This window comes from Enhydra lutris, unplaced genomic scaffold (genome assembly GCF_002288905.1).
Source record: "Enhydra lutris kenyoni isolate GAN:26980312 unplaced genomic scaffold, ASM228890v2 scaffoldscaffold50, whole genome shotgun sequence".
Taxonomy (NCBI): domain Eukaryota; kingdom Metazoa; phylum Chordata; class Mammalia; order Carnivora; family Mustelidae; genus Enhydra; species Enhydra lutris.
Window position 1 is genome coordinate 11,616,877 of NW_019154134.1, and position 27,491 is coordinate 11,644,367.

General features: G+C 37.1%; 1 protein-coding gene across 2 annotated transcripts in view; it reads left to right on the forward strand.

The window, feature by feature from the left end:
* LOC111156917 (NADH:ubiquinone oxidoreductase complex assembly factor 2) overlaps window positions 1–27,491 on the forward strand; it is a 263,471-nt gene that overhangs the window by 135,700 nt on the left and 100,280 nt on the right. Inside the window, exon 4 of one of the 2 annotated variants that reach the window (XR_002641260.1) lies at window positions 23,860–24,118. Coding sequence is in view for 1 of the 2 variants with exons in the window: in XM_022518054.1 (XP_022373762.1) it covers window positions 23,860–24,111 (252 nt within the window). In the remaining variant the exon portion in view is untranslated. Of the gene's footprint in view, window positions 1–23,859; window positions 24,280–27,491 lie in introns of those variants that run through there. The other variant, XM_022518054.1, reaches the window with a different exon arrangement.

A 27,491-nucleotide genomic window follows, 5' to 3' on the forward strand; every position in this document is an offset into this window, starting at 1 on the left:
TCTCCTCTCCCTCATATCAGGGAGATCATATGATAGTTGTCTTTCTCCGATTGACTTATTTTGCTAAGCATGATACCCTCTAGTTCCATCCATGTCATCGCAAATGGCAAGATTTCATTTCTTTTGATGGCTGCATAGTATTCCATTGTGTATATATACCACATCTTCTTTATCCATTCGTCTGTTGATGGACACCTAGGTTCTTTCCATAGTTTGGCTATTGTAGACATTGCTGCTATAAACATTCGGGTGCACGTGCCCCTTCAGATCACTACGTTTGTATCTTTAGGGTAAATACCCAGCAGTGCAATTGCTGGGTCATAGGGTAGTTCTATTTTCAACATTTTGAGGAACCTCCATGCTGTTTTCCAGAGTGGTTGCACCAGCTTGCATTCCCACCAACAGTGTAGGAGGGTTCCCCTTTCTCCGCATCCTCGCCAGCATCTGTCATTTCCTGACTTGTTAATTTTAGCCATTCTGACTGGTGTGAGGTGATATCTCATTGTGGTTTTGATTTGTATTTCCCTGATGCCGAGTGATATGGAGCACTTTTTCATGTGTCTGTTGGCCATCTGGATGTCTTCTTTGCAGAAATGTCTGTTCATGTCCTCTGCCCATTTCTTGATTGGATTATTTGTTCTTTGGGTGTTGAGTTTGCTAAGTTCTTTATAGATTTTGGACACTAGCCCTTTATCTGATATGTCATTTGCAAATATCTTCTCCCATTCTGTCAGTTGTCTTTTGGTTTTGTTAACTGTTTCCTTTGCTGTGCAAAAGCTTTTGATCTTAATAAAATCCCAATAGTTCATTTTTGCCCTTGCTTCCCTTGCCTTTGGCGATGTTCCTAGGAAGATGTTGCTGCGGCTGAGGTTGAAGAGGTTGCTGCCTGTGTTCTCCTCAAGGATTTTGATGGATTCCTTTCTCACATTGAGGTCCTTCATCCATTTTGAGTCTATTTTCGTGTGTGGTGTAAGGAAATGATCCAATTTCATTTTTCTGCATGTGGCTGTCCAATTTTCCCAACACCATTTGTTGAAGAGGCTGTCTTTTTTCCATTGGATATTCTTTCCTGCTTTGTCGAAGATTAGTTGACCATAGAGTTGAGGGTCTATTTCTGGGCTCTCTATTCTGTTCGATTGATCTATGTGTCTGTTTTTGTGCCAGTACCATGCTGTCTTGATGATGACAGCTTTGTAATAGACTTGAAGTCCGGAATTGTGATGCCACCAACTTTGGCTTTCTTTTTCAATATTGCTTTGGCTATTCGAGGTCTTTTCTGGTTCCATATAAATTTTAGGATTATTTGTTCCATTTCTATGAAAAAAATGGATGGTACTTTGATAGGAATTGCATTAAATGTGTAAATTGCTTTAGGTAGCATAGACATTTTCACAATATTTATTCTTCCAATCCAGGAGCATGGAACATTTTTCCATTTCTTTGTGTCTTCCTCAATTTCTTTCATGAGTACTTTATAGTTTTCTGTGTATAGATTCTTAGTCTCTTTGGTTAGGTTTATTCCTAGGTATCTTATAGTTTTGGGTCCAATTGTAAATGAGATTGACTCCTTAATTTCTCTTTCTTCTGTCTTGTTGTTGGTGTAGAGAAATGGCAACTGATTTCTGTGCATTGATTTTATATCCTGACACTTTACTGAATTCCTGTACAAGTTCTAGCAGTTTTGGAGTGGAGTCTTTTGGGTTTTCCACATATAGTATCATATCATCTGCAAAGAGTGATAGTTTGACTTCTTCTTTGCCGATTTGGATGCCTTTAATTTCCTTTTGTTGTCTGATTGCTGAGGCTAGGACTTCTAGTACTATGTTGAATAGCAGTGGTGATAACGGACATCCCTGCCGTGTTCCTGACCTTAGCGGAAAAGCTTTCAATTTTTCTCCATTGAGAATGATATTTGCGGTGGGTTTTTCATAGATGGCTTTGATAATATTGAGGTATGTGCCCTCTATCCCTACACTTTGAAGAGTTTTGATCAGGAAGGGATGCTGGACTTTGTCAAATGCTTTTTCAGCATCTATGGAGAGTATCATATGGTTCTTGTTCTTTCTTTTATTAATGTGTTGTATCACATTGATTGATTTGCGGATGTTGAACCAACCTTGCAGCCCTGGAATAAATCCCACTTGGTCGTGGTGAATAATCCTTTTAATGTACTGTTGAATCCTATTGGCTAGTATTTTGGCGAGAATTTTTGCATCTGTGTTCATCAAGGATATTGGTCTGTAGTTCTCTTTTTTGATGGGATCCTTGTCTGGTTTTGGGATCAAGGTGATGCTGGCCTCATAAAATGAGTTTGGAAGTTTTCCTTCCATTTCTATTTTTTGGAACAGTTTCAGGAGAATAGGAATTAGTTCTTCTTTAAATGTTTGGTAGAATTCCCCCGGGAAGCCATCTGGCCCTGGGCTTTTGTTTGTTTGGAGATTTTTGATGACTGTTTCAATCTCCTTACTGCTTATGGGTCTGTTGAAGCTTTCTATTTCTTCCTGGTTCAGTTGTGGTAGTTTGTATGTCTCTAGGAATGCATCCATTTCTTCCAGATTGTCAAATTTGTTGGCGTAGAGTTGCTCATAGTATGTTCTTATAGTTGTCTGTATTTCTTTGGTGTTAGTTGTGATCTCTCCTCTTTCATTCATGATTTTATTTATTTGGGTCCTCTCTCTTTTCTTTTTGATAAGTCTGGCCAGGGGTTTATCGATCTTATTAATTCTTTCAAAGAACCAGCTCCTAGTTTCGTTGATTTGTTCTATTGTTTTTTTGGTTTCTATTGTGACTCTGTTATTTTTTAAAGTAAGGAAGTCTGTGAATGGAAAAAAAAAAGAAAAAAAGACTTGAAGAAAGTGTAAATACAAAGTATTTGGGCGGTGAGCCGATTTTCTTCTTAGTGCTTTTATGTATTTTATGAATTTGCTACATAAAGGAAGTATTTGTCTATAATCAGAAAATATTTAACTTTTAAAAAGGAAATTAAAAATGTCAGCTCAGTGGTTTCTGGTGATCTGACAGGTGGTGCCAAAGGACACGATAATACCCTTTGGCCATTGGGATTGCACCTTGGCATCCTTAATATAATATGTCTCTCCTGAGTTATTTACCTAAAATCTTGAGGCTGTTTCATTTGTAGCCTTAAGGTAACAAATGTTCTTTGTTACCACCACAAAAGTCATTTCAGTTCAACAAATATTTATAAAGTGCTGCCATGTTCTGTTTATCAGGTAATTAACATTTTTCCTGTGTTTATCTAGCAAAACTGTTTATATAAATTAACTTTCACTCATTCTTGCATTATCCTTTTATATACTTATTTTTTTGTATCTACATCTTTGAATGACTTTCATTTCCAGTTTCTGAAGTTTTTTTTTTTTTTAAGATTTTATTTATTTGACAGAGATCACAAGTAGGCAGAGAGAGAGGAGGAGGCAGGCTCCCCGCTGAGCAGAGAGCCTGATGCAGGGCCCATCCCAGGACCCTGGGATCATGACCTGAGCCGAAGGCAGAGTCTTTAACCCACTGAGCCACCCAAGCACCCCCTTTTCTGAAGAATTTTATTCAAATGTCGAATTATCAAAGAATTTCTGTTTTGGATATATTACTCTCTTATGGTGGTTCTCAATTTTTATTTTTATTGTTATAATTTATAAATCTTTCATCTTAAATTTTCTCTAAATAATTAGTAATATTCCCTATCTTTGATTTAGACTGTCTAGACCTGTCAAATGTAGACTATCTCTAGTCTAATACAGTAGCTTCTTAGCCAAATGTGGCCTATTATAATTTGAAATAAATCTTTTTTAATTAAAAAGTCATGCTTTTATCTTTTATTTGTATTTAAATTATGAAAAACATTAGGTTAAATAATTTATTGCTTTTTATCTCTAATATGTGAAGTTCTTGGTATATAGTAATAAAGTTAAATGTTTTCTGGATGTTTCTGAATAGATATAAGGTGAAATGTTAAAGAGGAAAATAAAATTTTTTGTCCTTTCAAACTATTTCTGACTTTACTAGAATTCTCTGTTTTGACAGTCTCTCTTCTTTAGACAGGGACAAGGTATTATTTTAGTGAGGACTGATATGTATAACAGTTCAATAATTGTTCCCCCCTACAAAGTTAGACTAATTGCATTGTCTATGATCAGCAAATTATAAGATAGTTTATCATAAAAATATTTAATTTTATATGTGTTTGTTGAAAATAACATAGTAAGATTTTCTATTGAATGAATTCCAAATTTTCATCACCAGATGGATATTTTTACCAAGAAATTTACATTACATAGTAATTTAAATGCAATAATTATAAAAAGCCATGGCATATTATTACACTGTAGTGGTATCTGTTAACAAAATTCATTTGTGTATTGAAAATATATTTGCATGTATTAAGTCCGGTGATAAATTCATTGAAGGTTAGTACATTGCATGCATTCACCTAAGAAAACATCACATTGCCTCTCAATTTAAGAAGAAAAAGTATTTGTAAGTAAATGATACAGTAGAATGTAAATATTTTTACCTACACTATGAAACTAGAACTCCGCTTTTGTTCCACTTTAATTTGTGTATTTACAGGTATTTATTTACAGGTATTTGTGAGAAAAAATCGCAGATAGAAGCTTCCCTAATTCCTGCCACAATTAAAAGATAATTATCTAAAAGGAAAGAGCCATTCTTAAGAATCATTTAAAAAAGGGCTCATCTAATCTGAGTATCACTGAACTTTTTATTGTGAGAAGGAAAAGGGACCGACCCTGATAACTTTGAAGTGAACTCTTATCTAGCAGTTGGAAAACAGGCCATCCTAAACCTTCAGTTTATGTTCTTATTAACTGATACTGTTCAAGGAACTATCACTATTGCTGATGCTTGTGCCTAAATACCACTTTTTTAAAATAAGTAATTAATAACTATCATAGAGGATATCCATAGAAACTAAGTTACGGGGTGCCTGGGTGGCTCATTGGTTAAGCATCTGCCTTCAGCTCATGTCATGATCCCAGGGTCCTGGGAAATAGCCCCTTATCAGGCTCCCCACACAGAGGGGAGGCTGCTTCTCCTTCTCCCTCTGCCTGCTGCTCCCCCTACTTGTGCACACTCACACTCTCTCTGTCAAAGAAATAAATAAAATATTTTAAAAATTAAAAAGAAAAACTAAATTACAAGTTCCTAACATTTTGGGTGCTCTGGCATCATAACACTCCTCTCTTTGATCCTAAATTAGTAATATGGCATGTTTTCATTTTCAAAGTAAATTACTAATAATAGATTTTGAAACCATCAAAATTCTCAAGATATACAGTATATGGATGTGCCCTTGCATGTCATAAAAGCAATATTGCGTGTCCTTGAGCCATACTGCAGTGTTCATTTAAGCCCAGCCCAAAATTTACTGACCAGTCTGGTTGCCATGATCTCTGATCTTGACACATTTCTTTTGGAAAAGGGGTAACAGAGATTTTCTAAATTACTCTTTAGTGAAGGATTAGTTTGACAGCCTCTACTATTCATTTAATCTTTTAGAAGGAACACTGTTCAGGAGAAAACTGGCAGGGGCACCTGGGTGGCTCAGTGGGTTAAAGCTTCTGCCTTCGGCTCAGGTCATGGTTTCAGGGTCTTGGGATCGAGCCCCACATCGGGCTCTCTGCTCAGCAGGGAGCCTGCTTCCCCTCTCTCTCTGCCTGCCTCTCTGCCTACTTGTGATCTCTGTCTGTCAAATAAATAAATAAAATCTTTAAAAAAAAAAAAAAGAGAGAAAACTGGCATTATGCCCCAGGAAGGAACTAAACTTTGTTCACGAAGTAATCTAGGAGTATCTATTCTACGGCAGATGTTGGAGGTGTAGTAGAAAATAGGCAGATCACCCAGGGAATAATGTGTACCTCTTGGAGCTTATGCTCTAGTGGGAAAGGCAGATATGTTGCAAATACCAAAAATGGATCATTTGTACAAGTTGTGAAAAGAGCTCTGTAGGAATAAACAAAGATTCTAAGAAAGAATAGTAAGGACAGCTTTCTTTAGATGGAATTTAGGGAAGCTGCTCTGTAGAGGTAATATTTAGGCTGACACCTGAAGGATAAAAAAGAACAAGCAAGCCAAAGAGTGAGTGATATGACACCTAAGCCAGATACCATAAGGGAAAAATTGACAAATTTGACAGCATAAGAAATTTCTACTTTTTTATAAAAATAAAATCCTAGATAAAATTAAAAGAGAAACCATAAACTGATGGGGGGTGGGGGTAGATTTTATAAAATATAAGATAAAGAAGGATTTTTTTTTTCTTTTATATTGACATGTGGGAAAACATTCACCATAGGTACAGGTGCAAGGTGATGTTGACTTTTAGAGAGCAGTTTTCCAAATACATAGCAGCTTTTTGATTCTAGTTCTGAGAAGATATCCTAGGGATGATTGACAAATGTATAAAAATTTTATACAAGGATGTTTGTAGTATTATAAAATATGAAACACACTAAACATTCATTTGTAGGGGGTTGAGTGAATAAATTAGGTTACCTTTGTGCAATGAAATACTAGCCACTATACAGCCATTAAGCCATATAAACTTAATATAAGTTTATACAGAAAGAGGTCTGGAAAATTTTAAGTGGAAAGTAATTTATGGAACAGTATGCATAGTATGTACCTTATTGTACCTTTTCAATAATTATAAACATGCATTTGAAAATGAGCTACACCATATTCATATTGTAAATGCATTTATATGTTTAAAGAGAAGTCTGTAATGATATACTCCAGACTTTTTAACACTGGATATGAAATTGTGAGAGATTTATGTTTTTCAACTTTATGGATTTCTGTTTAAATGTTAGTATTTGTTTCCAGCTGTATTACTTTTGTAGAAAAAAAGAAAAGTGATTTTCATTTCAAGAAAAGAAAAAAAAAAAAACATTTGAAAGGAGCTAAGAAAATTCTGTTTACTTCTTTGCAAGTACTCCCACACTAGTTCGTCTCCTGTTTCTTAGTAAACCCAAAAGAGCAGGCTGATTAAGTGAGAAGGTTATAGCAATAGCAAGTAGCAGTCATCTGCTTACTTATATTCAGTAGTGATGTTATTTGTTGGTGTATTATTTGTCTCTTCCTACTAGAATTCAAGCCTCATGAGAGCAGGGACTATTTTGTTCCCTGCCTTGTCTAGAACAGTGCCTGGCTCCGAGTAGGTGCTCAATAGTATTGAATGACTGTGTGAAAAAGTGAAAGAGAGGACTCCAGCCTATGTCCTGCTGAGAGCCCTAAGAAGGCCAGTTTCTTCTCTGCTCTTGATTTCCTTTTGTGTTTATTCTTATTTATTAATAATTTTTTTTTTTCTGCTCTCCCCTACCAGTTCCCATGAGAATTCTCACCCACTTTGTTTCTTCATTTTCCTGTCTGCATCCCTGCTGGGATATCCCTGAGCCTCTCTTTCTCCTGGCCACCAAACAAACCTAAAGGAAGCCTGGCTCCAAGGCGACCGCAGATGCCCACTTGAGCTTACATTTGCTTGCTCACCTGACTGCCTGACCTTTAGAACTCACTCTACAATCCTAATTAATATTCTAGCCTTTTCATTCCTACTTGAGATAAAAGATGTTTCTGTGGTTTTTCCCTTTTATTGTCCCTCCTTCCCTCAATGTCATTTCAATTAGTTTCATCAGCTACTACTCTTCTGGGAATTCCACTCTCCTCCCAGTGTAATTGTTACAGGCAGTCCTGTCTGTTGATGTTATTCCATTTGCATAAAATGGTTGTTACTGTTACTGCTGGAGTAGTGGTGGCGCTTTATGTGAGTGCGGCAATTCTCGCTGACCACATGGGGACCTTCTTCTGGCCCCTACCACTAGTCATCCTTTCCCAAACCTGTGTTCCTATCTCTTCTACCTTTTCCCATCCCTTAATGGGAAGGATGGGAAAAGGTAGATGGGAAGGGAAGTGCTTGGACTGTCTTTGGAGTTGGGGAGAGTGGAGTCCTGGATTCCATCTGAAGTAACATGGCCCAGGCATGCCAAGGAGAGTACCAGAAGGGTGACCCAGGCATGCAGGCAGTCACCCATCTACCTTTCCATAGTACCTTTGTCTCTTTGGGGAATCAGCACTGCCAGCAGCCTGTTTTCAAGTTTTAGTCAATGGTAGATGCTATGGATGATGTATTGTGACTCTACTGTGTATTTTTATTACATATATGTTACACCGTGGTTGAATTGTATTCAAGGCAGGCAATATACGTATCACTGTAACACTATTTCTCTTGGGCAGGTGGGGGGTGGGGGGGATATTTTAGGTCCAAATTAACTGATCCATTATTAAACTTTCCTACCTTGATGCCATCCAAAGTTGGGAATTTTGTATTTGGGTAGTGATATATCTTAAGTCAAATACTTACTGGTTGACAAGTGAAAGGTACACACACACACACACACACAAAATTTCTTAATTTTCAAAAGGACAGGGGCACCTGGGTGGCTCAGTTGTTAGGTGTCTTCAGCTCAGGTCATGATCTCAGGGTCCTGGGATTGCGCCCCACATCGGGCTCTCTGCTCAGTGGGGAGCTTGCTTCCCCTCTCTCTCTGTCTGCCTTTCTGCCTACTTGTGATGTCTCTCTGTCAAATAAATAAATAAAATCTTTAAAACAAAAAAAGGTTTTTCAAAAGGACAAACTGAGGGTCGCCTGGGTGGTGCAGTTGGTTAAGCATCTGTTTCCACTCAGGTCATGATCTCAGGGTTGTGAGATTGACCCCTGTGCTGAGCTCTGCGCTCAATGCCAAGCCTGCCTAGAACTCTTTCTCCCTCTCCCTTTGCCCCTCTCCCCACCATGCGTACTCTTTCTTTCTCTCTCAAATAAATTGATAAATCTAAAAAAAAGGACAAACAGTCATTTTTACTACATTGGTTTTATTCATTCATTCATTCATCCATTCATTCATTTATTGGCCTGTTTAATGTGGCTGCTCAAGGCCTGGGCAAAGTGGGGAGTGCCCTGGAATTGGGCAGGTAGGCAGGGTGGGTGGTCTGCAGGCCCATACCTGACTATAGGAGAGGATGCTGAATGATGGGGGCTGGCCCAGGCATGCCAAGGAGAGTACCACAAGGGTGACCCAGGCAGGCAGACCCACAAGGGGGACCTATAGGCCAGCCCTTGAAAAGATATCTAAGCCACGTGGTGAGTGCTCAGGTCAGAGCCTCGCCCAGGGAGACAGGGTTGGGGCTAGTTGGGGGCTCCAAGAGCCTAGGGACTGGCATCCCTAAGGGCCTCCTTGAACTGGAACTCAAGACGTGTCTGCTGGTTGGACTCAAGCAGCTCCAGGAGGTGGGTTTGGGGTGGTCATTCTTCTCCAGGTGGTTCAGACAGAAGTTGATCTGGCCCAACATGGAGTTAATGGCAGCATATTCTGCCTCTCCGAAGCCATCATCCTCGCATTGTGCACCCAGCTCCACTGTCATGCCCAGGTCCTTTTGGGGCCCACATTGCTGGCTCAGGGCATCTCAAGGGTCTTGTGACGATGGAATGCAGAATAGTTGCACCGAGAGCTGGTACCCTCACATTGGTTTTTTAAAAAAACAGTATAAGCTTCCAAGAGTATAAATAAATGTGTGCCTGTCTTTTCTCACTTTTAAAGTTATTAAGGCTTTTTCAACATTATGAAGAGAACTTGAAGTCAGTTCAAATCAAAATTTATTTTATTAATGATAGAATATGATTTGTCCTTGATTATTAGCTATTTAAGTTTAGATTTGACTTTGTAAGACAATTGCAAATTGTAGAGTTTATCTGTTTATTCATTAGTCGATAAAGTGCATATACAGACACAAATTTATTCATTCCACAGATAGATATTGAGCACCTATTACATGCTAGGCATCGTTTTAGGCAGTCAGTGTGGGGGAAAGAAGGGAAAAGGGAAGTAGAAAGGGCAATCAAAACTCCATTCCCTTACAAATAGCAAAATATATATGCATTTGCCCTCTGCCTTAGCAATCTAACTTCTAAAAATCTGGTGAAATCTCAAAATTATCTGGTGAAATAAGTAATTTATCATAATTCACAGGGATATTTGTAGTAGCAGTAGAAAGGCTAGGAACAACCCAAATGTCTGCTAATAAGCCGTAATATACCACTCAATGGAGACTGTCTGCTCAGCACACCCTTTGTAGCTGGGAAGCAAGTGTTGTCTTGAAGTGGGAACTGATCAGAGTATCTCCATATCCATATCTGCCATGGGCAAGTTTGGGATTTGTTCTAAGGACCCATTAAAGTTTTGTTAGCAGGAAGTGACGTGAAATGTCAGTGGTTGCTCTGGACACTGAATCCTAGAGGAACAAGGAGACCTATTAGGAGACTGTGATCTAGGCAAGAAATGCTTTTGGTAAGGGAGTTGGAGAGAACTGCATGGCTCAAGATACACTTTGGAGGAAGAATTGGTGAGATTTAGTGCTAGGTGGAGGTAGGAGGCAAGGGGAGTATAGGAGTAGTTTTACTAAATACACACAGCTGTGTAAGGGAGGCTGATTCGGCTGCTGCTGGCTGAACTGGACCACTTTCCGGCCTGAGGACATCCCAGTAGCCCCTTGCCCTCTCCAGATCCTGCACGCTGGTGTGCATTTGTTATGTCAGGGAGGCCACTTTGAGAGTATGCTGGATCACTTTCAGGACTGCCAGCCAGGTACCTGAATGCCCCTTTAGATACATGTGTGCAGTGTGATGTCGCCTTAGAGCTTGTCTGTGTCTTAGCATGTGAAGAAAGGGAACAGACTGAGGCCCGATTGAAGTGAAGCGACACAAAGCTGCTGGAGGTCAAGGCAACACTAGTCAGGCAGCACTATCCTGAGGTCCCCGGTATGCCGAGCCCTATGTGGGGCTTGCTGAGAGGTGTGCAGGTCAGTAGCGAGTAGTGCAAAGAACGTAGTAGAAGCAGACACTTCTGTCTAAAGTCTAGGCTTATTGTGTGACCCTGAGCTACCCCTCTGAGCTTCATTCATCTTGGATGTATTGAATTTAAAATGTCTATTAGATATCCAAGTGAAGACATCAGTTAGATAGTTGGATAGTATATAATTCTGGAGCTTGGAAAGCAGGCCTAAAAGCATAAATTTGAGATTTTTCAGCAAATGTAGACTCTATTTAAACTCATAAGATTGGAAATGATCACTGAGGCAGAGAGTATAGAAAAAGGGGCAGACCTCAAAGTGAGTTCTGAAGCACTTCCATATTTGGAGTTTTGGCTGAGAAGAAGGAGCTAACAATTTGATGCACAATATTTGGGTATTTTATAGACATCTCAAATTCAGTGTATCTAAAACAGATACGCTTCTTCCCTGTTTCCTCCATGGTTAATGGCATTACCCTGTCATCCGTCATCATCAGAGACTTGGGAATGGTCCTGTTCTGGTTCAGCTCCACACTCCTGGTGACCAAGACCTTTCTCATTTTGAATATCATCACAATCTGTCTTTTCCCCTTCATCTCACTACCTGTCTTGGTTCCTGCCCTAATGACATCTCAGTTCTATTTCTGCAGTAGCATCCTGTCTAATTTCTCTATTCGAGTCTCGCCTCCTTCTGATCTAATTTTTACAGTTGCTAGAGTCATTTTTTTTTAATGTGGTATAAACACATAAGTCTCCTGCTGTGTTTGCCAGATTTCACAAATAAAAATACAGGGCACCTAGTTAAATTTAAGTTTCAAACCAACAATGAATAATTGTAAGTGTAATTATATACTATGCAATATGTAAGAACTATGTATGCAAAATAATTATTTTTTGCTTATTCAAAATGCAAATTAACTGAGCATTCTCCTCCTTTATCTGGAAATACTACTCTTGCTTCAGAGTCAAAATACTTCACCATGGCTTTCAGGATGAAAGCTAAATGTCCTAACATCACATTGTAAGAGTCAGCATGTTCTCACCCCTGTATGCTGTATGAACTGCTTCCAGTGTTCTGAATTTGCTGTGCTGCTTTACTCCTCTGAACCTATGAGCATGTACTCACCTCTTCCCAGCATGTCTCCTCTGTTCTCAGTTCTCTGGTTCATTCCTGTTGTTAAGACTCAGATCTCACCCCCTCCTCCCCACTCTGTGGATAATAATAGGAACACCAGCTTTTCTTCTGCAATCTCAAACATTCTTTGCTTAATATTATCACGGAATTTATCATATTGCAATTTCATTAATTTTTTAACCCATCTCTCTTCCTTAGATTTTGAGTTCCTTGAGTTTAGGCTAAAGATTGTATCTTCTCACTCTGTGTCCTTGGCACATAGTGGGCTGTCGATATCTAAATGAACCAATGAATGAGCAAATGAGAAAGTAGGAAAGAAACCATAAGCATTAACCACAAAACTGACCATTGGTGTTTACCCAACTCTTCCCTGCCTTGACTCCTAGATGAGTCAGGAGGTAGGCAACCTCCTTTGTTTTCCTCTTGGCCCCCAAGGAAGCTCCTTAAGAGCGGAAGCCAGGTTTTGTTCTCTGTATCCCCAGGCCCTTGAATTGTAGGTGCTCATATATATTTATTCAATGAAAGAAAGAATAAAAAATTCATTAATGAGGGCACCTGGGCAGCTCAGTGGGTTAAGCCTCTGCCTTTGGCTCAGGTGATGATCTCAGGGTCCTGGGATTGAGCCCCACATTGGGCTCTCTGTTCAGCAGGGAACCTGCTTTCTCCCTCTCTCTGTGCCTGCCTCTCTGCCAACTTGTGATCTCTGTCTGTCAAATAAATAAATAAAGTCTTTTAAAAAAAAAATTCTTGAATGAATGAGTATATCTTGCAGGGCTGCAGGTTTATTGTCCCTTGCATCAAAGGACAGTACCTCTGCATTAGGTCCTGGAGAAGGTAACCTCCCTCCACGGCTGTGACATGTTTGATTCTTCCTCCCAGTTCCTTTCCTTCCCTCCCTCAACCTAGAAGAGTAGAACTGTTTTCTCCCTACAGCAGCTGGCATATAATAGCTCAGTAAGTGCTAACAGTCCTTCACAGATGGAGCCTCCTTTTTCCTTCAGGGCTCCAGCCTCTGCCCTTCTTCCCAACTCTAGGAGCCCAGGCCTGACAAGCCATTGCTTCTCTCCCAGGGAAAATGGGTTTCCACACTTCTCACACAGGGGAGCAAGGTTTTCTTTGTCTCCCACCAGGGCAGTGCAATTAAATAAGACTAAAGTTAAGTGAGTCTAATTATTTTTTTTATTAATGTTTAACTACTATATTTCTTTTTCAATTAAGTAATTGTATCTTTATGCTCAAAGGTCTTTTTTTTTCATATAGATGGAAGTTCATTTATTTTATTAAAAGAAATACCACCTGTAAAACTATATTAATGACGAGTTCTGTGATTATTTCCTTTTAGTAACATTTCGAGATGTAATAATTAATCTGGCTCAAGTTCAAAGACAGAAAACTCAACACCAGAAATTCCTACCAGCAAGGAATATAAACAAATCTTAACAATCGTCCCCTTAAATAACAAAAATCCTTGAGATCAAATTCTTGCAAATAGAAATGTTTTTCAAAAATGTAGGAGAGAAGTTCAAGAAAGCATGTCAAAACAACAAAACTCAGTCTGCATTTTTGTGATTGTAATTGATCAAAGTCTGTTTGCAATAGATTTGAATGTGAATAAATTAAATGTGACATTGATTTGGCAGAAGCACACTAGTGATTGGCAAGAACACATAGCAAGAGCAGCTTCTGATACAGGAGAACTTGCTTGCTTGTTGTCTCATTCTAATAGATTTCTTACCAACCTGGTACTGTCATACTACCTAAGCGTTGTCATTTATTTACCCTTCTGGTTTCTGATCCCATCCAACCAAGAATCAGTTCATTTTTTATTACTAATCTAGCAGGCATTGCCTTGGGTCTGATACAGAGTACCTTTTGGTGACCTATGTCCCTCCCTGCTTTTTTTTCTCTCTCTCTTTCATATATTGAACAAATGTGATCTAATAACCTTTTTTTTTTTTTTTAATCCTGACAGTTCAACTTGTAGAACTAGAAAATGTAGTTTAAATCAACAATTTGGCAATATTTTCAAGCTTGGGCATTGCTGTCATATTTATTAGGCCTGAATTATTTCATGGTATATTACAAAAATGACACTGTAAAAAGAATATTCAGCTTAGAACATTTTGGAATAGTTGTACACCAAATTCCCATTATAATTATTTTGATTGTGGGGTAGAGGAAAGTTGCATATTCTGGGAGGCTACTTTTTGGGTGAGACCACTGTATAGTAACCAAATGTATATGGTTTGGGAACCTGGAACGTATTTTCTGCCAAATTTTCACTTATACTGTATTTACTAAATCTTTTGTATTCTTCAAAATGTTTTTTTCTTAAATTGAGAAAAGGCAGGGTGCTTATATTTTAAAATTTTTAATATTCATTAAAATAAAAAATACTCATTCATATGTATAGTTTAAATTATGGAAAGAAATTAATGGAACTGTCAAAGTCAAATGTATTTATATTATATATAGCACATGTGTGGCAAGAGGTGAAAAAACAAATGAATTGGGGAGATGTACTTATTAATTTAAGTATTTTAGAAAGTTCATCTCTTTCCAAGACTAAAACTTTCATTGTATCTTTATCTTATGTGCTCTTTGAAAGTATTTACCTAGATCCAATAGTTTGTTTTTTTTTTTTCTTTAAAGATTTTATTTATTTATTTGACAGACAGAGATCACAAGGAGGCAGAGAGGCAGGCAGAGAGAGGGAGAGAGGAGGAAGCAGGCTCCCTGCTGAGCAGAGAGCCCGATGTGGGGCTCTATCCCAGGACCCTGAGACCATGACCTGAGCTGAAAGCAGAGGCTTTAACCCACTAAGCCACCCAGGCGCCCCTAGATCCAGTAGTTTTATTAAAGTTATATCTACATTATACCTTTGCCACAAATATATTGCTAATTTATAATTTGAAATTAAAACTTTTAAAGACTTCTATTTCTTTTTTTTTTTTTTGTATGTGATGTAACTTGATCAGTATGAAATGGCCTTGTTTTTAATCCTACAGAAGATGTGAAAAAAGAATCTAGTGACATGACTAATTTTATCATTATGCATAAGACTGACTCCTACGTCTTTGCTTGCTCTCAAATGTAAGAAACTCTCTAACAATAAAGAACTGTTTAATTTACTTTAAACTGTATTTAGATTTTATCTTGAGATGTGTTTTGTACTTAAGTTTGAGGAACATAGTTATATATGTTATACTTGGAATTCACAAGTAGTTGAAACTAAATGGAGACCATTTATAAATACTAAACTCCAGGGATGCATGGAACCAGAACATCAAAGAAGCATTGGATTATGATATGCATATGTGTATTGTGCCTGCTTTTTTTCTTAGCTGGATTTATAGCACTTTTAAAACAAACATTATAATTCCCTAATTCCCTTGCCATTAGCTCTGTTCCATTCACAGATACATTTATATGAAAATTATCAAATTATTTTAAAATCTGTTATTATGGAATTTTATATTTAATATGCGTATCACACCATCAGCATGATATATATGTATATAGAGAGCATTACTGAAACACTCCTTGATAGAAGAATTCTCAGTTGAAATAGGGTTAGGGGATTAGGATCTTAAATTATATCAAACTATTATGTGCTTTTATTTATATATATGGCACATACAAAGAAATTTAAAAATACTAGTGACATTTTATATATCTTTAGTAATAATGGGTAATTTGTAATTACCTTCCCTTGTTTACTAGAATATATATGTAAAAACAGATAATATTCCTAAGGTGTTTTTGTATGTATGCTTAGATCTTTATCCAAATATTCGATTCCATTTAATAGTATAGACTCGGAATTGTTCATTCTCACACCTCTAGTCCAAGTGTGGCCCCAGAGATGCAGAATGATGTGGATCCCTGAAAAGTCTTGGGTAACCTTTTTGACTCACTCAGATATTTCTCAGCCCTTCTCTCCTCAGTACTTGAGTGATCTAAACTTTCTTGCAGCTCTCTTCCATCAGAGAGCACTTGCGTCAGTTCTCTCCCTTCCCTGAGATACTAGAATGGAGTTCCACGGTTCAAGTTTACATTGCCTCGGTTTCCATAATCTCTCCCAAGGAATTATTACAGAGATGTCTAGTCCCATCCTGCCATTTGTTTTACCTCTTTTTTTTTCATAGTTCTAATATTCAGTTCTATTACCTAACACCTCCCACAGGTATAACTGTGTATCAGAGCTGATTTCTACACCATCTCAGAAAATTCATGTAAACTAGAATTTGCACAGGGGACTGTGTGATTGAATTGGGATTATATCATCACTGAGGTCTATGAATAGCTGTTTAAGTCAGCATGTCAGTAGATTCCATTTTCAAGTGTTTTGTCTGTATGTTATTAATTTTAAAAAAACTTTGTCCAACTTAGCAAAGTACAAAACTTTGTACCACACTTAGCAATTTGCAACACTGAGTACAGTAGTACAGCTACCAAAAGGGCTCTTAACCAGAACTTAGGCAAGAAGTGGCACTGGAAGGGACTTGAGCTATACCTTTTGGGGCTTGAGTTCACATCATTAAATTAATGAATTGCACACAGTAAATAACCATTAACTTGACTGTGCTAAAAACAGCAGTGAGCTTTTTAAAAGCATCCAGGAATTTTTTAAAGGCATTCAGTTATTTTCCTTTTTTAAAAAAAGTCTTTTGGCACCTGGGTGGCTCAGTGGTTTAAAGCCTCTGCCTTTGGCTCAGGTGGTGATCCCAGGATCCTGGGATCAAGCCCCGCATCGGGCTCTCTGCTCAGCGGGGAGCCTGCTTCCCTTCCTCTCTCTCTGCCTGCCTCTCCGCCTACTTGTAATCTCTGTCAAATAAATAAATAAAATCTTTCAAAAAAAAATCTTTAAAAAAAAAAAGTCTTAAGTGTAATCCTTCACAAACAATAATAATGTATAATATGACATGGAAAAATACATAAATTCAAACGTTAATACGTAGTACTTTTTACAACTGAATTTGTCTCTTTTCCCAGTATCAAGGCTTCATAAAAGAAATTTAAGCTAATTTGCTCCAACTGAATACCCTGCTGCCTGTTGAAATGAAGGAGATTATCACAGAATAGTCATTCATTAACAGTATATTCAGGGAAAGTTCTGAAATAACAGATTTTGCTATAAGCTCATACTTCTTTTTGAGTATGGTTTCTTTCTTTTCTTCCTTGAGCTAAGTTAAAAGTGATATCCTTCAATACTTCACTCTCAGGGACTCTTAGATGTGAACTTCTCAGAATGGGGTTGACCTCATGCATGACTTTCTGATTGTCAACTCCACTGGGCTCCACCTAGATGGAGAAAACCCATTGCTGACATTACTGCTTCAAAGCCCAGGCCAGGGAAGCCAGGATAGTGGTGTAGGACATGGATGGTTTGGTGCGCGGAGGCTCTTTGTTGGATAGGAGTAGAGAGAGAGTAAGGCATTGTCTCCCTCCTGCCTTCTGCTATTAATTTGAGGGCTGCATATAATCACAACTGTCTCCTTGCCTTCGGGTTGTACTTCTCATCAAAGATAACTGATATCTTTGCAAGCCTTAAGAATACCTCAAAATCCAAAGCAGTAGTTTCCATGGACAGCATGATGATACTCCTCATGTGCTCAAAGAGTGTCCAGTGGGTAACGTAAAGTTCCAGTGCATCAAGCATATAGCATAGTGTCCACAAATCTAGCATCATTCTGTGCAGTGAGGTCCTCCATTCGGGTCATTTCTGTCACTGTAAATTCTGTTATGTAGATTCAAGTTTTCATCTTGTATTTTCCTTTAGCCTGAAGTACTTTCTTTAATGTTTCTTTTGGTAGGAGGTTGTGATAAATTTAGCCTTTGTTTGCCTGAAAATGTTACCACTTCATTTTTGAAGGGATATTTTCATATAGGATTTTATATATTTTAATATATTTTATATATAAAGTTAGCAGTTTTTCTTATCTTTCAGCACATTGAAGTCAATCCATTGTGTTACGCCTTGCATTCTTTCTGATGAGAACTCAACAGTATTTATTTTTGTCTCTTCTGTAAATAAATCTTTTTTCTGTAGCTGATCTTAAGATTTTCTCTCTTTCGTTAACTTTTAGCAATTTGATTTTATGTATTTTGCTTTTGTATTTCTCCTGCTTGGAGTTTGTTTTGTTTGGTTTGGTTTTAGTTTTGGTTGGGTTTTTTTTGTGTGTTTGTTTTTTTTTTTTTTTTTTAGTTTCTTAGATATATAGATTTATGTTTGCCTATTTGGAATATTTTTACCCATTATTTCCTCCCCTTCCTATCTTCTCTGTGACTCCACTTACATATTAGAGTGTTTGATATTGTCCCACAGCTTACTGAGGCTCTCAAACAGTTTTTAAGCTTTTTTCCCCCCCTGTTACATCAGTTTGGATGGTTTCCGTTGCCTTGTTTTCAGATTCATTGTTCTTTTCTTCTGCAGTGTCTAATTTGCTGTTAGGTAAATCCATTATGTTTTTCACTTCTTTTTTTCACCTGTAAGTTCCATTTGATTCTTCTTAGTTTCTATTTTTTCTTTATGTTCATTTTTCTTTTATGTCTTTGAACATATTTATAGTAGTTTTGATAAACTTCTTGTATTTATCACATAATTATGAGATATTTTCATGATTTCTATCATGTGTGATTCTGCTTCTATTGTCTGGGTTTGGATCACACTTTCCTTCTTCACTTCTTTTTTTTTTTTTTTTTTTATTTTGACAGACAGAGATCACAAGTAGGCAGAGAAGCAGGCAGAGAGAGGAGGAAGCAGGCTCCCTGCTTGAGCAGAGAGCCCGATGCAGGGCTCGATCCCAGGACTCTGAGATCACGACCTGAGCCGAAGGCAGAGGCTTTAACCCACTGAGCCACCCAGGCGCCCCCCTTCTTCACTTCTTGATTGGATGATGAACACTGAAATAGTATATTGTTTATAGTCTGGGTTTTGATGTCCTGCTTTTAAAAATGTTGAGTTTTATCCAGAGGACATGAAATTAAAAGTTTATCAGCCAAACCTTTGGAAGCTTATTTTTAAGTTTTGTTAGAATGGATCTAGCAGTGGTATCCAATAGGAGTTTCTAGTGACATTTAGCTACTAAACACTTGAAATATATCTAGTGCAGTGGATGAGCTGAAGTTTTAATTTATTTTAAGTAATTTAAAATGTGTGGATAGGGGCGCCTGGGTGGCTCAGTGGGTTGAAGCCTCTGCCTTCAGCTCGGGTCATGATCCCAGGGTCCTGGGATCGAGCCCCACATCGGGCTCTCTGCTGAGCGGGGAGCCTGCTTCCCCCTCTCTCTCTCTCTCTGCCTACTTGTGATCTCCGTCTGTCAAATAAATAAATAAAATCTTTAAAATAAATAAATAAATAAAATAAAATGTGTGGATAGTGGCTATTGTATTGGACAACACATGTCTAGAGTTACCTCTACTCTCCACTTTACTCCTAAAGAGTGATCTTTCTGAGTGTCTGAATACCTGTGTGTTCAGTGTGTTCAGTGAGGCATCTCTGGCTGATTAGAACTTGAATGTCTTTTATTTTCATGCATGTTCCAACAGTTATTCAGTTTATAGCTCCTAACTAGTTATTCCTGGCCCTGTAGCATCTCTCCCTACCCTCATACTCAGTGGGACACTTAAGTAGGTCCCCTATGCAGATTTCTAGAACTTTTTTCCTCTGTACTGTGGTATTCTACCCCACAAACTCTGACTTCCTCGGCCTCTGTAACCAACGTCTCCATCTCTTTAGCACAACTTTTGCTTGGGTTCTCCCACCCTATGCAGCAGCCCATAATATGTCTGCAGGCAGAAAGCTGAAGCAATACAGGGCTTATCTCATTTGTTTCCCTTCTCTCAGGAATCACAGTACTGTACTACCTATTGTTTAATATCTGGTAAGTTGATAGTTGTTTATGGCAGAAAGACTAATGTGGTACTAGTTACTCTATCTTGTTCTCAAGTCAGCAGACGATGTTTTACTAACACCTCTATCCTCAGTCAAGTGGTAATGATTGCTGCCTTTGTCGAGGGCTGTGGCACTTTAAAACATTGAAGATTTTTCAGTTTAGCAAAATCATGAACTTTGTCTATTTATTCTTCATAAGAATAACCATTGATATAGGGATTCTGCTATTTACAAAGTTTTCACAACAGTTGTTCAATTTCACAAAATAGTGAGTTAAAATTTTAATTACTTAAACAGTTTAAGTATTGAAGAAACTTTATTTCTACTCTGAAGTAAAAAAAAAAAGGATGGATATAAATTTGGTATGTTTATTTTTTAATGAAATGATAAATAATCCACCCGTTTATCGACTATCTAAAGTCCACTACAGAAAAATTCACCTGTACCCTCTTCTACTATCTTATCAGTGTTCTGCTGAGCCAGTCCTTACAACTTCCCCAGTCCTTCCCCAGTCCTTACAACAGTCCTTACAACAGCCCATGGAAGAAGACAGCATTGTTATCTCCATTTTACACAAGGAAACTGAGACACAGAGAAGTTCAGCAACACTGACAGGGTCACGGAGATAGGACATGCCCCAACTGGGATTTGTATGCAGGTGGTCCTATTTCAGAGCCCATGGTCTTAACCACAAACTTTCATAAGACCTAACAATATGAAGAGTATACATATGAGTATTTGAGGTGTAAATATTTATACATACACAGTCATTTTATTTCCATTTTTCAGATAAAGAAATGGAGACTGAGTCTCAATGTGGTTTTGATTTGAATTTCCCTGATGGCTAATGATGATGAATACTTTTTCATGTGTCTGTTAACCATTTGTATGTCTTCTTTGGAGAAGTGTCTGCTCATGTCTTCTGCCCATTTTTTGACTTGATTATCTGTTTTTTGGGTGTTGAGTTTGAGAAGTTCTTTATAGATCTTGGATATCAGACAAAACACCATAGTTGTATTTACATTTAAGCCAGCTTTCCTCCAGTAATAGTTACTATTTTGGTTGACCATGCACTTTGTTTTTTCTTTAAACTTTTCTTCTGTGTCAGTAGACCACCAAGGATCCAGGTTCCCATTTTTATCATACTTTCTACCTAGGAAAAAGGAAAGTTAAAAGATATTTGTACCACCTGTGTTCTCTTCTAGGATTTTTATAGTTTTAGGTCTCACATTTAGGTCTTTCATCCATTTTCAATTTCTTTCTGTGTGTGGCATAAGAAAGTAGTCCAGTTTCATTCTTTTGCATGTTGCTGTTTCCCAGGTTTCCCAGCAGCATTTATTGAAAAGAGTTATTTCCCACTGGATATTCTTTCCTGCTTTGTCAAAGATTAATTGACCAGCTATTTGTGGGATCATTTCTGAGTTTTCTATTCTATTCCGTTGACCTATGTATCTATTTTAGTGCCAGACCCATACCATCTTGACGACTAAAGCTTTGTAATGAAAAAAGAAACTGAAACTGAAAAACACTTAAGTGACCTTCTTGGTGTCACAGTAAAAGATGGTTTGGCATGGAAATTATGTCTGTTTGAGTCAAAGACCTATGTAGATGGTCATCATTGTTGTTGTTTTTTAATGAAAATGTGTAATATTGGAAATAACAATAGGGGTGTTCATTAAGCAAATCATGGTACAATGCCAAGTCATAAAACCATCTTTTTTTTATGTTGAAGAATATTGTCAGGGAAAAAAGCAGTACATAAAAGGATATTTGTTTTAAACATAAACATTTATATGAAGACCTACTTGCTTGCTCTTGGTTTATCTCTACACATTGAAATAAACATACTGTTTTTATTGATGAACATACTTAGACTTAAGGTATTCTTCAAGAAAATGTAAGGAAAAATTCTTATTTTATGGTAATTCCTACTGTAAAATAGGCTTTGTTACACAAGTCCACAGATTCCTATTTTTTTCCACCTAACTACTTTCATTTTATCTATTCCAAATATTTACAAAACTAGATTTCCTTTCATACATGATTTATGTTGTTTAATTTTCCTGGAGGCTGTTAGGAGGGGTCTGGTAACAATTAGTTTTAAAAAAAGAAAGTCAAAAAGGAAATCCTTTTCTAGGAAAAATTATAATCTCCATGTTTCTCAACTTTGAAATTTTTAATGTCTTCATATGTTAAAATAATTAACATATTCACAGTGGGTTTATTTGCCTAAATGGTTATTGTAAGAAGGAAATTTGGCAGAGTGATGGTGAGTAAAGAGAAATTGTGTGGAGACAGAACAAAAGAAGCAACAGCTTTCTGTCCTCAATTGTCTTTGATGCAGAAGCTAGAGGCTTACACCAGCTGTAAGACTGCAACAGTAGAGCTGAGGTAAATAAAGCAGCGTGGGCAGCTTCAGGCGATGTGAAGTGACTGATCTTACACCAAAACCAAACAAGCTGCAGACCCAACTTCTCAGTTGTGTTTTGCTACCTGTGGTGGGTTACTTAGTGTAAGTTCAACCCTGTCCCATAGCTTTCATTCTTCTCAAGAGCTTCCATGAAGACACAGCAGGTCATAGAAGGTATTAAAGAGTATGGAGATAAGAAAATTTATTTTTTCTAAATTCCGCTATTTCCAGTATAACATTGAGAGAGACTTCCTTTGTGATAGATGGTCACTTCTCCTGAGAATTCTACAGGGTGCATAAAAGCCTCACTATTCTAACTCTCCTTGCACCTAAGAGCTGCCCCTAAACTCAGTTACTGTGGTTATTGAACTACTTATGGGGAATTGGTCTGTGTTGTAGAAATTACATGAATATTTATATTCTTTCCCAAACATGTTTGCTTTGAAGGAGGAGTTTCATTAGATGGCCCCTTTGTACCTAAAACTAATTCTATAACACTATACCCCCCCCAGTAGAAACCATTGTTTCCAATGTGATTTTAATTATCAGTGTTTACCTTTTTAAAGGACTATTACTACTTGAAATTCACTTTAGAAACAGAAAGGTGGCATCATACATTTAGATACCCAGATGTTGCTTTTAAGTGTTGAATAAAATGTTGAAATTAAAACACATAACTTGGAAGAAACTGTTTTTGTCGGTGTTGTCAGATATTAGTTACATTAACATTTGTTTTTTTTCATATTATAAATGATATATGTTAAGGAAAATTTTTAAAATACAGGTAAGCAAAAAGAAAATTTAAAAATACTACCAATTCAAAAGTAATTGTTAAGACAAAGGGAAAAAGGAATCAATAAAGATAAAGGTGTAATGACTTATTTCATCTGTTTTTAAGATGCACATCTTTTCAAATTTTAACATCTCTGAAATGAGGGTATGTGGAGTTTGCCCTTTTTTAGTGGTACGTGTTAACAGTGATGCTTCTTTTTTTTGGTAGTATTTATTTATTTGATGGTGGGGGTGGGGAGAGAGAAAAAGAGAGTGCATGCACAGATGCTTCTTAAATCTTAAATTCAATGTTTCCTTTGTATTCAATGAAATACAGTAATTTGGGTTATAGATCCTTATGGGTAGAATAGCAAGTTTGAGGGACAGAACCTGGGTGCCCCACAGGACAAGTTTAAAAAAGCTGAGGGGTGCCTGGGGGCTCAGTAGGTTAAGCATCTGCCTTCGGCTCAGGCCAAGATCCTGGGGGCCTGGAATCAAGCCCCACATCCAATTCCCTGCTCGTGGGAAACCTGCTTTTCCGTCTCCTTTTGCCACTCCCACTTGTGTTCTCTCCCTCTGTCAAATAAGTATTAATAAAATAAAATATTAATAAAAAATTATAAAATGTGTCCTGTGCATATCTATATATTATTTAAATGCAAAGTATCATGTATATGTATATATTTATTAGCTATTTTATAAAACCTATAGTTTGTGTTTTCTTCTAACTAGAAATTTAATAATTTCTTCCATTTATATATACATGCAGGAAATACTAAAGAATGAAAAACATAGAGAAGAAATTAAAATGAAAAATCAAGATCTTTATGAAAAAGAAAAACTCCTTAGCAAAGGGAGCAATGAAGAACTTTTATCTCCACCAGTTCAAACTCAGATCAAAGGGCATGCCTCTGCTCCCTACTTTGGAAAGGAAGAACCCACCACGGCTCCCACCAGCACTGGTAAAACCTTTCAGCCAGGATCCTGGATGCCACAACGGGGCAAGAACCCCAATCAATGAATATACTGTGGTAGTATTTCATTTGTATGTAACTTTTTTAACAATAAAATAAGTAAAAATTACTTTATTTTCTGACTGTACAGTAAGTAGTTCTCTAATCCATTAAGCTTAAGAATTCATTTTTAGTATGCATAAGAAATGTGAGATTATGAACTATAGAAACCTTTTTTGTTTAAAGTAATCTAGGGGCACCTGGGTGGCTTAGTTGGTTAAGCGTCTGCCTTCGACTTGAGTCATGATCTCAGAGTCCCAGCATCTAGCCCCATGTCGGGCTCCCTGCTAGGCGCTAGGCGCTAAATCTGCTTTTCCCTCTCCTCCTGCCCCTCCCCCTGCTCTTTACTCCTCCTTCTTGCTCACTCTCAAATAAATAAAAGATTTTTAAGTAATCTTACACCCAATGTGGGGCTCAGACTTACAATCCTGAGATCAAGAGTCACATGCTCTACCAACTGAGCCAGCCAGGCACTCCGAAACCTAACTTCTTTTATGTTTAACTTTTTTTTTTCCTTTAAAAATTTTATTTATTTATTTGACAGACAGAGACCACAAGTAGGCAGAGAGAGAGGGGGAAGCAGGCTCCCCGCTAAGCAGAGAACCCGATGCTGGGCTCCATCCCAGCACCCTGGGATCATGACCTGAGCCGAAGGCAGAGGCTCAACCCACTGAGCCACCCAGGCACCCCTATGTTTAATTTCTTTATTTGCTTTAGTCATCATTCTGTTTATCAGTTTGCTTAGGTTTCCTCTCTTAGGATTGCTCCTTTGTGAAGTATCCTGTAGTTGTAAATGCTCAGTATATTTTGGATCTTTATGATCATTTCGGAACCCCAGTGTATATCATGATAGAAGGTAAGGCTAATTTGCGAGCTCTCCTAAAGTACCCGGTTAAAAAAAGAGAAAAATGAGAAGACTGCCATTTCTGGAGAGGCAGTCTGTAAGATTCTAAAGGATTAATCAAAAACATGAACTTGGATAAAACATGTGGAGGCCAAGAAAAGGTAGCTGATAATGGAAAGTCATGAAGATCTGGAGTTTGAAAAGAGGAATCAGGACCAAGAGACACAAAACTCTGAAAGGACAGTTAAGAGAGAAATGGTACAATAACTGGAGTTCCCTAAGTTTAAAAATTATTTTGAGAGGGGCTCCTGGGTGGCTCAGTCAGTTAAGTGTCCAACTCCTGATTTTGGCTCAGGTCATGATCTCAGGGTTGTGAGAGCAGAGCCTGCTTGGGATTCTAGCTCTGTCTCTCTCTCCCTCCTCACTATCCCCGCCACCCCCGCCCCACAGAAAAAGAAAAGAACAAAAAAAAATTCCTTTGAGAAAATGAAAAATAGAAGAGAGTACTCTGTGATTGCATGGACAGTGGGGATTCCAGTGGCTTATATATTGAAGAAAAACATAGATGGGTAATGTTAAAACACCCATTATTATACAAAAGTATTTTTGAAGGATCATATGTTTTCCGAAGTACACAACTAAGTTTTTATTGCTAAAATAGACTTCTCAGAATGTAAGGCATTATAATAGGTGCTCAATATATATTTACTGAATAAGTGATTCAAATTTTAATGCTCTATAGGAAATCCCTGGTTACGTTTTAACAGTGACTTCCTAAAAACACCGGTTAACATTTTTACTTAATAGAAGTAAAAATTTTTAATTAAGAAATAAATTAGAGAAAAATACTTTATAAAATGTAATATTAAAACAAATAATCAAATATAATTACCATAACACACTTACTGAATGACAGAAAAGCCCCTTGGTAAAAATACTACCATTCCAGCAATCTCTTAATATGAGGTTACCCATTCTATCATTACAAAATAATACTACATTTTGCCATACAGGCAAAAAGAACTAGCCACCAGGCAGTATAAAAAGAGGTACAAATAACTGTAAATTAAGATGTTCCTGAGTCCTGGGTTACAAGAAAAATTGCAAATGTTCTAACATGCTAGACTATTTCTACTGCCAAGTTGCTATTAGCTTATTAAATGTATTCTATACATACCTTTTTATAAATGTTCGCCTTACAGTATGTAAATATTTTAACATATGACAGAATTTTCATTTTTATGTTTTCATTGTAAAACACATTTTTTTTTTTTTTTAAAGAACAAACTGATGATTACCAGACAGGAAGTGGGAGGGAGGATGAGTGAAATAGGTGAAGGGGATTAAGGAAAGCACTTGTGATGAGCACTGGGTGATGTATGGAAGTGCTCAATCACCGAAGTGTACACCTGAAACTAATGTTATACTGTATGTTAACTAACTGGAATTTAAGTAAAAACCTAAAAAAAGTAAATACTAAATAGATGAGGCATTAAAAAAAAGTAAAATAAATTAAAATAACCTGTTTTATATAAGCAACAAAAGAAAATCTTAACCAAAAGTCCTTGTGGGAAAATACCCGAAGATTATGATACTGGCCCACCATTATTAGTAGAGCATGCACTTAAAAAAAAAAAAAAAAAAAAAAAAAGACTATTTTAAAATAATCTCCATGTCCAGTGTGGGGCTCAAACTTACAACCCCAAGATCAAGAGTCACACATTCTACTGACTGAACGAGCCAGATACCAATCCTAGAGCATGCAGTTTTAAAGTGATTTCAAGAACTGGAAATGACATTTATAGTAATCCATCCACACTCCTTTCCTCAAGACTAGTATTTTTTGGATGACTGGTGGCGCTGTTAGATGGTATCAAAACAGTTTAATGTCCTACATAAAAATTTAACTATAACTTTGGCCTAATTCAAATTACCCTTCTAAGCAATCTTTCTTATATTTGGCTTTTATGCCAGACACATGCAAAGCACAATTAAACTATTAAATAAAGTATTAGTTTGTCCACCATATGTTGTATTTTCAATAGTTATATTTTGGACATTTATAAGTTTTTTTTAATGAAAATGTCTTAAAATAAGTAAATGAAAATGTCTTGATTTCTTTAAGACAGATTTTAGACCTATGCAAAATTTTTTTAATTCCAAAAGTAAAAATGTTCATTTCAAAGTAATTAAAGTATCATATATACCTTAAGTACTTTCTCAGAGGTAAATTGTTCTTGATTTCCCATAACTGTGCTATGTGTGCATGTAGCAGACTTTTGACCATTCAAGTACAGAAAATGTGTTGGCTGTTGGTTCAATCATACAAATCTAGCCTATTAGCTATAACTTGGATATGTGATGTTGAAAATCAGTAAAAATGGAGGAAAAATAATTTTCCCATTATCTGTTACTCTTTTCCACTTCTACTTTTACAAACCGATTTCTGGCTGTCACTTATTTCATTTCTTAATTTAATCAGCCTTGAATCAGCCTTATATTTTTTATCTCATTAACCACACTATTTAAAATGTAACCTGATCT